General features: G+C 48.8%; 1 protein-coding gene across 15 annotated transcripts in view; it reads right to left on the bottom strand.

Moving 5' to 3' along the window:
• Window positions 1–13,935, bottom strand: part of MAMLD1 (mastermind like domain containing 1) — a 140,556-nt gene that overhangs the window by 30,185 nt on the left and 96,436 nt on the right. For 13 of the 15 annotated variants that reach the window (XM_054471579.2, XM_054471578.2, XM_054471584.2 and 10 more), the window contains 2 exons: window positions 8,347–10,104; window positions 6,056–6,178 (listed from right to left, as the gene is read on the bottom strand). In XM_054471579.2, coding sequence (XP_054327554.1) covers window positions 6,056–6,178; window positions 8,347–10,104 — 1,881 coding nt within the window. The remainder of the gene's footprint in view (window positions 1–6,055; window positions 6,179–8,346; window positions 10,105–13,935) is intronic. The other 2 variants (XM_063660694.1, XM_063660695.1) reach the window with 1 other exon arrangement.

The raw sequence follows: 13,935 nt of genomic DNA, 5'->3' as shown, positions 1-13,935 counted from the left end.
GCTCTAGATCTTGTTTACATTTTGCGAACTTTTCACCTGGGGACATAGTAGTAGTAGAGCGACAGCACTTCTCTTTCATGTTTGTTGTGTGCGCAAAACTGGACTGCTCGCTCCATATGGTGTTCTGTGTTTTGGGTTTGTAGGTATTCCCAAGGAGATACAGCTTAAAGCAGCACGACGCAATGATTTATTTCTGTCCTCTTACGTTCTTTGAAAAGCGCAATGAGATTCCTTGCCTTGCTTTGCAGTGACAAATAAGTAGGTTGTCTTAATGAACTTAGCATAAAATAATTTGTACACTTCATTTTTAAAAGGGCTCATTTTGGGTATCCCAACTTCAGCAAGTTTCCTTGTTTCTCTTCAGATATGTTAAGACAAAACAAATAAAAAACAAAACAAAAAACTTGACAGGAGGTTTCTGAAAATGATTGCCTCTTCAGCTTTCATAAGCCAGTTACTAAGCAATGAAAAAATTGTATCTATTGATCTCAATTACCGATGCATCTTAAGTAGGCGGCTTTGTGCATCCCCCTAAGTTTTGGGGTTGACCACACTAACTGATGGCTCATTCCTCCAGGGGAACAATGTAAAGTCGCCTTCATTTGAAAGTGTCGTCTCACTTATTCTTTAACTTTTAATAGAAAAAAAATGTTGACATTTAAAAGGTTAGCATTTAACAAGCAGCTCATTTTAAATTTCCGCTTTTTGAAAAAGAAAAATAGCTTTGAGGTGGAGGATCACTAATGGCTCTTAGAAACTGAAAAAGAAACTGAAAAAAAATTTTTTTTTTGATTCTTGGTAAGATTAATACCAAGTTCTAAGCCTGTGTTTCCCAAATTCAACAGCCCATGTGGTTTCATTTCCTGGCAATTTAGAGTGGTTAAAACAAACATTTTCAACAATGAGATATCGGTCCCCGAATTTTCAAAATGCATGTTACATGGTGTCTAATCACAGTTCCACACAAAGCAGCTAAGAAAAAGTTCCCCGAAACCAAACAGCTCTTTGCAGCTTAATTTAGAAAGAATGGTAAAACTAAGCTTGTAGGTACCGTCATGTTTAAATACAAAATAAGAATGCTCATTCAGGAAAACATTTCCTTGTCTGCCAGAGAATATGCACAGGGCGGGCCCCGGCTCTGACCCACAGGCTCTTTGAAATCTGCCTGGTCCCCAATCCTTTATCTGGCAAGTGGAGGCCCTTCCTTACTTATCATTTGACTGGTGGACAACACAGAGCTTCCTCTAGAGGCTTCTGTTGTTGCGTTTTAGCAGGACTAACCTTTGAAATAAAATCTGTGATGTTTCTCGCCAGAATTAGTAAAAGACAAAATTTCTCTGGGAACACAGACAGCAGTATTGCTCTCCCCCAAGCCTTACTCTCAAAACGAGAGAGGAATGCAGGGAAGTGAGGGAGAAGACCTGTAAGTCCAAGGTGACAGGCCCTTCCTTGAAAATATGTGGTGGATCTGATTTTGGGGTGGAGGTCATGTATTTTAGTAATATAATAATTACTTTTTGAAAATGTTAATGAGTGATTCTGAGACTAGGAAAAGGCTCACTTGCTGTCTCTGCCTCTCCTGACTCTAGTTGTAAATGGAGCAGATGTAACTTTGATCAGAATAGGAAATTCTCTTGGCCTCACTAACCTGGTTTGTTTCTTTTTGTTTTCAATGAAAAGTCATGGTTCAAATATAAAGAATTTAATTTGCAGAGCTAATTGAGACAGCAGTAATTAAAGGTTATGCCCTACTGAATGGGCTAGTGTAGCCTTGGAAGCTCAAACCAAAAGGAATCTTGGCTTTCTGCAAAGATTCTTTTTGGAGGCTTTGGGAGTGAGAGTCAGTGGTGGAGAAGAAGGATGGAAACGAGAGGAGAGAGGGGAGGTATCCCCTCAGGATGCGTGCTCTGTGCGCCGTGACTATGCAGGACCAGCTTTCCTTCCTGGTCACTCATGTACACGCTTTCCACCCTGTTCATTGTCACTGTGTATCAGTAAGCCCTCTGCCTGAGTCTTGAAATGTCAGGCACCCCTGAGCCTGCTGCAAGCAGCTGGGGTCAGATCCACGCTGGCTGCAGGTGGAACTTAGCTCCTCCTTCCCCCTCCTCTCTGTCCACCTAAAGTCGTCATGTGGTTGCATTTGTTACTCAGCATCCACATAACTCCTAGAAGTTCAGCTGGCTGTGCTTAGAGGAAAGAGAAGACAACACTCTCCCCTACCCACGGTCAGGGGCACTCAGGAAACCACAGCCTGGTTTGGCGGCTCTACTTCCTTCTGGAGTCACCAACCTGCGTCTGCTGCCTTGGCTGCTCCTCAGCCACCTGGCAAATGTCTTCCTTAACGCCCCTACTCTGGAGCCGTCCGTGAGCACGCAGCCCCAGAGGGACTGAACTCTCCCCTGCTCTTTCTCTCCAAGTCACTGTCCACCCCCGGGGGTCAGAGAGGAGCCTGGATGCTGAGCCGAGGCTGACTAAATTCATTCCATTGGGTTACAGGTGTTCTGAGTTTCGGGAACTTTCCTGAGAGTGACAGCTAATATCAATGGAGCATAATTGTGTACCAGGCCCTACGCCAAGCGCTGTTACCTCATCTCATTTAATCCTCACAGCAGCCCCATGAGATAGGTATACTAGTATCTCCATTTTACAGACAGAAGCCTGGAGAGGGTAAATCGCTTGCCCTATGGAAAAGGTGGCAGAACTGGGATTTGGACCCAAGTGATCCAAAGTCTGAGCTTTCTTGAACTTGGCCTTGAGCCCAGCCCCAGGGCCTGTCCCCTGCCAAGGCCCCAGGGTAAGGCCCCTGTGTCCCCCGCCCTGTGCCGTCTAGCTTCAGGCCCTGGGTGCTGGAAGTACTGCACTTCGGAGGGTTCAGTCTACCAGGGGTGAGAGAAGCCACAGGTGGAGATAGTGGGGGCTTCCCCAAGGCCCCACTTTAGAGGGAGCTGCCCAGATCCTCTTCATAGGCCCAACCCCTCAGAAAGGGAGGATGGCGAGTTCACTGCCTCTGCAATTGCCTGGTGCTCACGACTGCCTAAGCTAAAGCTTATCCTTAAGGTAGAAAGCATATCAGACCCAGTAGGGGCTTAATCCAGCCTTCTCTAAGGCAGGTTTGATTCCCCCTTCTCTACCCTCTCCATATTTGTCAAAACAACATCATGTGCCTCCTTGGTCTATTTCTCCACAGCTGCCCTCTTCCCCCTGTGCTGCACAGCCTGCCTCAAGGATCAGATTCCAGGCTTTTTTTTGTTCTTATTCCAACTGGCCTCCATCCACATCCCTCCTCCCCATGAAACCACACTCCCAGCTCTGCAGATCTGAGTGGGGCTCAAATGCACGTGCACTGAGGGCACTCTGGCCAGAGGCTGCCTCTTGCTATCCCCAGTCTTCTACAGTTCAACTCCCATCTCCTTGACAGACTTGTTTTTGTCTTTGAGTAAATGTAAGATCTGTTCTGCAGTCATGAATAGTGAAACTGAAGTAAGTCCTAACCCCGATTTTTGCAACACACCAAGGTATCTCCAGTAATCTTCAGGGAGAAGGGACATCAGATGATGCAAACAAAATTCATTTTGCCTCAGTCTGATTAAACATCAAGAAATATCACCCAGCCTGGAGGGAGGGTGGAGAATTCAGTGACGCAATTTGGGGTCATTAAAATCTGACAACCCGGTTCTGGGTGTTGCAACTCCATAAAGAGTTAAAGATCCCTCCCTTAATAATTCCAGGTCCACATCCCTTATCTGTAATTTCAAGTCCAAGAAGCTCTGAAAGCCAATTTTAGTTTTGTAAATTTGGTGCCAAATTTTATGTGGGGGCAAAAGTTGACTCTGGACTTCCTTAAATATTCATATTTCTCTGCAAAAGTAATGAAATACTGCTTCAGATTACACTGGAGGGTTGTGTGACATTTGGTATTTGCACCACATTACCTTCCCAAAGTCCCAAATGTTCTGAATTTGGAAATTCATCAGGCCCCGGAGGTTTCAGGTCCAAGCCCACAAGGCTGCCCTAGCCCTGGCTGAGCCTGTAGTGTGTGCTGGGCACCGTTCTAAGCAGTTTCAGGTTAGCATCTCCTTTGCCTTCCCAATGCCCTATGTGAAGGGGACTATTCCTTTCCACATTTTCAGCTGAGGCTCAGGAGTTGAGTAACATTGCTCATGGGACCTGAATCAGTCAGCATCTGTAGCCAGACTTGAGCCTCAGTTCTGTCTGCCTCCAGTGCCCTTGCTTGCTCAACCTCCCATGCTAAACAGCTGCCCCAAAGTCATGTGGCATTTGCCTTTTACCTTATGTGGACATGAATGGTGCATTGAAATTGAATAGTTCACTCAACTGGTAAAGCAAAATCCTCCAAATGGAGAGATGCTGGTCTGTACATAAAAATGAGCTCCTATATAGAAGGCTGGATTTGGCTTTTCAGCTTACTCAGGCGTTTGTGTCTCATCTCACATTTAAAAATAACTCCTTTAGAAAACTGAGATCTAGACCAGGTGCGGTGGTTCCTGCCTGTAATCCCAGTGCTTTGGGAGGCTGAGGTGGGAGGATCACTTGAGCCCAGGAGTTTGAGACCAGACTGGGCAATATAGTGAGACCCTGCCTCTAAAGAAATGAACAAACAGACAAAAACCAAAAAAGCCCCCACCCCCCGCACAAAACCTCGAAGATCCAGATTCAAATGAATGTCCAGTTTTTCCATGGTAACCATTATCGTCCACGGCAAATGCAACAGGTTAGTAAATGCCATATCATAGGTAATTAGTGTTCCTGAGGCTCAGCTTGGCCATCAGTAAAACTTGGGAGGTTTGCTTAGCCTGCTGGAAGTGAGAAACATGTTCTTCCCCACCAATGGGGCCACCATCTGTCCTACAGCGGTCCCAGCTCTTGCCTCAAACACTCGCTTTTTTCTTTATTTTTTTCTCTCCCCTGGAAGAATGACCAAGGCTGAGTTCTTAGGCCTTAGAGTTAACGGGGAGAGGCCATAAGAAGAAACAGAAGGACTGTTGAGATTCCCCCAGCTTGGAGGCCTGGAAGAATACCAGGTAGAAAACAGAGTGCTAGGGAGAGGAGCGGAGTGAGAGTGCCAGAGAGCTCAAGAAAGAGCAAAGTGAGATCCCCAGTCTGCAAAGCAGGGATGGACCTTTCCCCTTTCCCCTTTCCCATCAGGCTGGGAGTTGTCCAGAAGGGGCAGGGCCTAGAGCAAAAGGAGCCCACAAGGCTCAGAGGCTGCACAACTCCTATCAATCTCATGGTGGGTACAGGGTCTGGAGAGAGCGTGGCTTGTGTCTGTCCTGCCACAGCTACTGGTTTTTAGAACCACATCTTAGTCCCATGAAACAGATCTGGGAGCACAGGGTCAGGAGGTAGAGTCATCATGACAGCAAATCCCTTGTCAGCACATACTTTATGCCAGGCCCTGTTCAAAGTGCTTTGGATGTATTAACACACTTAATCTTCAGACAACTTATCATCACCTTGATTCGTAGAGGAGGAAACAGTTAAGAGGCGACAGTGGAAACAGAAGGTTCCAGAGGCAGTGCTCCATGCATGGGAGTATGAGTGTGGGCTCCGTAGCCAGATTGTCTGCTCTGGCCCCAACTTGCTGTGTGACTGTGGGCAACTTTGGTCACTTCTCTGTGCCTTTCCCCCCAACTCTCAAGAGAATGGTTAACAGTCCCTGCCTCTGAGGATTAAAATGAGAAGAGGCAGGTGAAGCATCAGGTCCCAGGCCTGGCCCCTGGGCACAGGCCAGCATGGGCTGGAGAGGCAGCTCTTGGTGGCAATAGCATTTCCAATTTGGGGACCCAGCTTCTTGCCTCTGCTGACAAAGGTCGCTTGCCCCCTTTATTGTGCTCCTAGCCCCAGGGAGCTTGACTGCTCGGTCTTTCTCCTGAACACTTTCTCCAACCCCACCTAGGTAATTGGTTGGGTATGATTTGCATGACCCCAATCATTAAGAATTCTCCCTCTGAGCCAGCTGATCCAGCTCTGGGAAAACACAATCAGTCTACGAAAATGTACCCAATTGAAGACAAAACAAAACAGAAAGGCTCACAATGTTAGATGGTGACACGTCTCCAGGCTGAGGATCTTGCCTGCTAGTGAAAGAGTTCCCGTGTTGATGCTGGGGCTTCACCGAGCTAGCTGCAGAAGTCCATGCAAACAGATGGCAACAGCCCTATAATAAAATCAAACCAAAGTGCTCCTGAACTGCAGACCAGGGCCCGAGCCCCAGGTGGCCTGCCGTGTCCTGTGTGCTTTGCCTGTCTCCACACCGCTCCCCCAGCCACCCCCATGGGAGCTCTGCTTGCCGTATGGTCTATCAAACGACCAGCTCCCTGGTGTCAAGCACTCTGCATGGTATGCTCCAGGAAACCTGGATGGAAAAGACACAACCTCTGTACTCTAGGGGTTGCCACAGGTGTGCTCATACAGAGCTCTTAAATAAGAGGTCAGCCCTTGACAGGTGCTTCCCTTGGGCCAGGTCTCTCCTTGGCCACTCTCCAGAAGAGGGAAGCACAGTGGGAAATGGAAGCACTGAGGACAGTCACGGAAAAGCTTCCTGGAGGGATGGTGCCTGAGCCCTAAGGAGCTGCAGGTGTTGGACAGGAGAGAAAATGTGGGAAGGGATGACCAGGCCCGGGGAACGGCCAGAGTAAAGGCTGAGACCAGAAAGCGTGGGCCAAGTGCTGCAGGCACTTCTGGGTAATAGAAACAAAGTGCAAGGCAGGGCCTGATGGATGCTGAAGGGCCCAGGAGGCTGGTGGGGCCAGCTTATGGGCCTCTGGGGACTTCTGAGCAAGTGTAAAACATGATCGGGTCACTGTTTTAGCAAGACGACTCATAGAGCAATGGATGGTTTATTGGGAGAGACCAGTTAAGGGTCAACTGTATGAGTTCAGATAAAGAGTCAAGAGGACCTGAACTTGGGCAAGGATGAGAGGAATGGGAAGGAGGGATGGTAGATGGTGACTGAGTATTCTGTGTAGGCACACGTGTGACCTGGCCCCACTGAACCCTGCCTCCTGGTATTTACACCCTCATGCGATCTCCTCTGGCTTACATCTAATGAATAGAATACAGCAAAAGTGGTGGGATGTTACTTTCTAGACTAGGTCATAGAGACTGTGACTTCTGACTTGCTGGCACTATCCCTCCTCCCTCTCTCCCCATTACCCTGCTTCACTGGCACACTCTCTCATGCTCACTCAGATGAAGCCAGCTGCCATGTTGTGAGATGCTCTGTGAAGAGGCCATGTGGCAAGGAACCGAGGGAGGCCTCTGGCCAATAGCTCATGAGAAGCCGAGGCCTCAGTCCAACAACCTGCAAGGAACTGCTTCCTGCCAGCAACCACATGAGTGGGCTTGGAAGCAGATCTTTCCCCATTGAGCCTTGAGATGACTGCAGACTTAGGAGATACTCAGCCAGAAGACTCAGTTAAACCATGCCAGGATTCCTAACACCCAGAAATCAGGATGTGGGGGTAACGTATGCATATGGTTCGAAGCTGGTGCTTGGGGTAATTTGTTATGCAGCCACAGATAACTAATACAGGCAGGGGTCACAGCAATGAAAACTGGGAACTGTGATAGACACGACCCAGGTGGAATCAGCTGCATTTCATGATTGAAAAGCCTGGAGGAGATGAGGGAGGGTGAGAAGTCAAAAGTAATTTCAAGAAGAGCACAGGCTCTGGAGTGAGACCACCTGGCTTCAAGTTCCTGCTCTGTCCCTTGTGAACTATGTGACTCTGGGCAAGTCTTTCAACTCTCTGAGCCTCAGTTTCTTCATTTGTAAGATGGAGATGATGAGAGTGACTACCTTACAAATACCTGCCTTTTTCCTTTCACGACCTGCCTGAGTATCCAGCACAGTGACAAATGGCATGCTGAGGTTGCTCAGCAAAAGTTTGCTGTGGCATTTCTAGAAGGCTCAGTGTTCGTCCTTCTGCCAGCGGGGATAAGATTTAAATGCTTCAGTGCAATTTCCTTACATCTTAAGAAGGATTCACTAGTCTTTCTACATGGCCCAGAGCAGGGAAGGCATTTCTGTATTCGGACTTGTCCCACCTGGCTCCTTCCACCGGGAGCACCTTGTGGGTGCAGCTTTCCTTCTAGGGAAGTTAGGTGACTTGAACAGGCACTGAAACCATAACCTTGGCCTGATTAACACTGTGCTTTTAACCACACAGGATTAGCTGACTCCAGTAGACTTTTTCAGAGTCTTTTCCAGTCTCAGAGAGAACTATAGCCTGGATTTACCCTCCAGAGCCAGATATTGGCAACATGAAACACAGCTGTTATTTCCAAAAGAAAAGAACACAGCCAGATATGAGATTGTCTTACCTGTCTGGGCAGAGCAGGCATGGAATCTGAGGCCACTGATCGCTGAAAACGCTGGGGTTGCTGCATCATCTGCTGCAGAAGGAATGAAGAATGGTCAGGCTGCTGCTGCTGCTGCTGCTGCTGCAGCTGCAAGGTGGCAGTGGCTGTGGAGGAGGCAGTGGCTGAAGAGGCCTGCGTTGGTGTCGGCTGCTGCAGGTAGTGGAGCAGGGAAGGCTGCCTAGAGGTGGCAGGCATGGAGGGCATCTTCTGGGGACCCGGCTCAGAAACAAAATGGGACAAGGGCTTGGTGTTGCCAAAAGTAAATGGCTCCGTGGCTCCTGGGCTGGAGCTTGCCATCCCCTGCTGCATGATCATGCTCAGGGTTTTGGATGAGTTGCTGCTCATGGGCTTAAAGATCGCATTTGCTTGCTGCTGCTGCTGCTGTTGCTGTTGCTGCTGCTGCTGCTGCTGCTGCTGGCTTAGAAGATTACTGGTGGGAGTGAGGCTTCGGATCAGGGAGCACTGTGGGGTAAAGGACTGCTGTGGCAAGCCTGGGCTGGAGAGCTTCTCTGGGCGATAGGGTGGGGACGGCCCAGGGTTGCTGGCAGGCAGAGCAGACATCAGGTGTCCTTGAGGGGTTTTGATGGTAGAGGACATGAGGTTGGCAAGAATGGAGCTCTGAGGGCCGAACTGTGGCTGTTGAGTGAGAGCAGGGCTGGGGAGCTTCTCAGGAGCATAGGGCATGGCGGGCCCCAGGGCAGCATTGCTGCTGGACGTCATGCTTGACAGTAAGGCATTGGGAGAGCCTCGGAGAGTGCTGCCCGACAAGGTATTGGACGACATGCAGGACACCATGAGGCTCTGGGGGCTGAATGGGGGGGGTGGTGGTGGCAGTGGCAGCGGTGGTGGGTGTGGTGATGGCACTGGGCGGTAAGGTGGAGAGAGTCCTGGAGGAGGCAGACCAGACCAACTGGGGGTGGGCCCTTGCTGCTTTGTAGCAGACCCCTGCTTGCTGGCTGCCAATGCCTTCAGCTGGTGGGCGTGATGCCACTGAGGCACTGGTAAGGGGGGCAGAGCGACAGGGAGCATGGCCTGGACCTGGCTCTTGGACTGTGCCATTGAAGAACTCGGTGACACTATCTGCTTACTGGTGGAAGGAATCGAATAGCTGATCCCTGTGGAGGAGGACGGGATCTGAAGTGACATGCCAGTAACTTGGCTGCAACTAGAAGCAAACTCCTTGCTGGAAGCCAGGCTCTCCAAGTGTGACATCTGAACCGAAGGCTTGGGAGTTGTGCTTAGGGTTGCCTGGGGATGCTCTAAAACCAGTGGCTCTTCTGGCTTCGTCCCCAGTATCTTCTCAAGATCTAGCTCATTTGGAGAAGGGTCTTGAATTTTGGTGAGCTCCTCTAGCAGCTCTTGAAGCTCCTGGTCTACAGCCGGCACGCTGTTGATTTTCTCATAGTAAGGAACAGCGGGCCCTTTCAGTCCCACTTCTGTAGTCTGTGGTACCACAAATGGTGAGCCCATGATGTTGCCATTCATAGGGTTATTCTCCAGCAGTAACGACTGGCCAGCCACTCCCATAGCCGCAGGGCTAGGATTCATTGTCATTGGAGGGACCTGCAGTTCTGCACAGGCAGTACTAGGATGAGCGCCTGGGCCCATAGCAAGGGTGACATCTTCAAGGCAAGGCCTCTTAATTTTATTAGGGTAGCCCCCATCAGCCATGTCTGGAAACTGGAAGTGGTCTTCTTCTTGTCTCCTCTTAACAGTTCCCTGTGAATGGAAGAGAAAAGAAGAGGAGAAGAGAGGAGAGGAGAAGGGAAGAGAGGTGACACACACACACACACACACACACACACACACACACACACACACACACAGAGAGAGAGAGAGAGAGAGAAAGAGAGAGAGAGAGAGAGAGAGGAATTTTTATAAAGGCTTGGCACATTAAAGCTAATGAACAGGAAACATGCATGATAAAACAGACCTCTCAGTTTAAAGACTTATAGTTGTGAAAACTATAAAATACAGCCTGTCTTTGGAACCATAGTGCTTATTTCTTCACTATTATGTTTCATCTAAACTGTCTAATTACATTTCAAATAAGGCATTATGTTGTCTGTATACTAAAACGGGACAGAACGTTATGCAAAGGGTAATCTGCCCACTTCAAGGAGAGTTCAACAAAACTATGCAGAAGTCACTAAATGAACCATGCTGCCAAAGACAGGCATTGGAGAGAAAACTAGAAGTAGCTAAATAGTTTTAATTCTTTCCTGTCTACAGACGCATAGATTTTAACAAAGGAATACCATAGTATAGAATTGAACTTTTAGGCTGCCTTCTTGTCTTGGTTAAATGCATCAGGCTGCAGTGGTAAAATTGAATACAACAGAGCCCTTACAGGAAAGAAGTAGATCTGGATGTGTTTTCTTGGGGAGCTCTTTAAAATACTGTTTTGGGGAAAGCACAAGTTTCAGAACAGTCATTGTAGGCATCGTATTCATTGTCCATTTATTTTTACACACACACACACAGACACACATTGCTATGTGTACACAAAAATAATTTGGAAGAACCTATACCTAACAATTTGGAGTTCTCATTTATTTGGGATGACTGGCAGTTCCCTTTCTATTCTCTTCATTTCTGCTTGTTTGTCTTTAATGAGAAGGATTCATAATCCAAAAATTTTAAAAAGTATAAAGTTATTTAAATAAGAAATTTTCCTCTGAAGATGCATCCTCGGGTTGGGGAGACATCAGACAATGAGAAAAGGCCCCAATCTGGGATTTGAACCTCGGGGGAGCTGCCCACCATTTATAGAAGCACAGCCTTTGGGAACAAAGCAAAGTCACTAGCAATGTGAGACTTCCTACTCTTCATGGCTACATACAGTCATCCATCGCTGTTGTGTTAATGACCACGACCTGTATGTTAGCAGGTAAATGGGAAAGGAAGTGGGGGCAAAGGAGTATGTGCAGGAATGATCAAAATAAGGAAAGGAAGAGAGGGATCTGAAAATCACCTGAATGCCGATAGGTGAACAGGTAGAATTCTTTTAAAGCTTCCCCCCCAGCCCCCCCGCCCCCCAAAAAATAACCCCTTTTCAGCTTTGGAAGTTTCACTAGGACATACAGTGCTCATCCTCTGATGTCACCTTAAGTTTGGCTCTTCTGGTTTGATGAGCTTGTAGCCCACTAGGGGCTCAAGGCATGCATGGGGCCACTTGCCAGCACGATGAGGGGCATGACTGTCATGGCCAAGTGAACATCAAAGCAGATCCCCAGGGCTGTATGTCTCAGGCCTTGCTGCACATCAGAATCACTTAGAAACATCCACATTCCTGGGCCCTCCCACCACAAACTGACAGCTTCATCCAGGGTGTGGCCCAGGCATCCGGAGTTTTTCCAACAGCTCCACGGCTGATTCTCAACAGAAAACCACTGGACCAGAGCAAGGGTGGAGGCAGCGTGGCAGAGGGCTCTGATCTTGGCCTTGCCACTGAACCTATCAGAGCCCCAGTTTCTTTATGTGTAAAATGAGTGTAATCATAGTTCTTTTCTCATGAAGGTGCTCTGACTATTAAGTGAAACGGGGCACATTGTATGACACCTAATAGCTCCTCACTAACTGGTACCTGGCATTATAAAGGGCGGGTATGGAAGGGTTCTGGGAGTCCAATACCCTTCTTAAAGACAGGGAGGTCTCTGAGACCCAGAGAGGGGCAGGCCGTACCCAGAATTGCTCAGCCAGAGGGCAACAAGGCCCAGGTCAGATGCAGGGCCCTTCCACCACCACTCAGCTGCCTCCAGACCCACTGCCTTCGCCATGTTGGAGGTAGGACACTGCATCGCCCCCACAGAAGGGGCTTGCCAACTTGAGTGAGAGGACTTGCACGCTTCTTTGACTTTTCTTTTGAGATGCCCACAATCTGAACAAGGGCACTTCAAGGGACAGCTCTGTCACCAAACTCATCTGAGGCCTGAATACCATGGGTCAGGCAGGAATGGGTTGGAGAGGTGTAGAGCAGGCACAATAAGAGGGCTGAGGCCCATGCAGTCATCAGTGCCCACTTTCCCAGGAGCCTGACTGGGCATAGCACCCATAGTGTCCCTGAGCTGGTCCATGGAGCAGCTCACTAACTGTTTGGCCCCCAGCAGGTGCTCAGTAAATGGCAGTTGAACGAATCAATGGACAAAGGAACATAAACTACCCAACACACAGGGAGCTCAGCCATTTACTCAATCCATTATGGAGTAACCTACAAACAAGCCACTGGATCCCAAACTGAAATTGTGTCTCTTCTACATTCTCCCAAAGAATCCAATAGGTTAAAAATAGAAATGTATGAAATAGATCAATCAGGGATGATTGCATGTGGGTTTGACATAAGGATTCCCCCGCAGGGAGTCTGAGCTGGCAACAGTCAGGCCCAAAGTGCTGTTCATGATGTCTCGAACTGCAAGACAGTTGTAACAATGGCGAAGCAATGCAGAACCAGGCAGGCCAAGGAGGGGGTGGGGGTTGGGGAAAGGAAGGGAGGGCAGGGGCTGTGAGGGGCAATGGTCTGGCATCCCTGCCACGTGAGCCTCTGAAATTTGCTGGCAGATTCTATGGGCTCCCAGAGCTTTCACTTAATTGTCGGTCTGCCATTAACCTGCTGGGAGTAAGGTGCAGGGATGGAGGAGGCAGAGCATGACCACCAGACACTAAAGGTACCAGCTGGGGCCACTGGCAAAGGAAAGGAGGCTGCACCTCTACGTGAGAGCCTGTGTATACATACCTTTTCCAGCACTCATCAACTGCATCCCAAGCAAATGGTCCCTGATCAATTCCAATTCTAGAAACCAACTGACTACTCAATAACAAAGTAGATCCCAGCAGGCCGCCACTGCTGGAGCGGATGCCACTTTTGCTATGCCAAGTCTGTGGCTGGACAGCTGCTGGCATGTACACTCACTGACTGTTTCATGAGGATGCCTAATAAAGGGGGCAGGCTCACCTGGCTTTTCTCAGGGGTGGGGCTGGGGGTGCCGATTGAGGCTGCTGTTTTGGCAGAGTGGTAGGCTGCAAGCCTCTTCTGAGCTTTCATTTTTCAATGGACTTCAATGAGACTTCACTTTGTCAGAGGCCATGCAGCTCCATGTTTTGGATTTCATGGAATGAGCTTTCAACAGTGAGCCTGAAGTGCCCTGGCTGAACAGCAAGAACACCAGCCAATCCTAAACAAGGCTGAGGAGAGGCGGCTGTGTTTACACGGAAGTGCTCAGCCTCGCTGTAATAGCATCTGCCTTCACCAGACATCAGTGAGGCGTGGAAATCTATTATCCAGTTAATTTTGCCCCTAGATAAAGACTTGCTTTCGTGTCTTCTCTTTCACAGTCCCATGATCTGTTACTCATCTCAACTGTGAGAAGTTGGCTGGGCTTTCCCCTGTGCCCAGTGCCACACTCGTGCCTTCACTGGGTCACCTGTGCCTGTGGCTGATGCCGCTGAGGTTTTGCCTGCCCAGACTGGGTGTTTCTGACTAAATCCCACAGCCACCATTTTAGATCAAGGGCAGGAGATAGCTCACTGCTCCGGAATGACCTCCCCTCCCAG

Source organism: Pongo pygmaeus, chromosome X (assembly GCF_028885625.2).
Source record: "Pongo pygmaeus isolate AG05252 chromosome X, NHGRI_mPonPyg2-v2.0_pri, whole genome shotgun sequence".
Taxonomy (NCBI): Eukaryota; Metazoa; Chordata; class Mammalia; order Primates; family Hominidae; genus Pongo; species Pongo pygmaeus.
The sequence above is the reverse complement of the archived record's forward strand: the minus strand, read 5'-3'. Positions and strand labels throughout refer to the sequence as shown.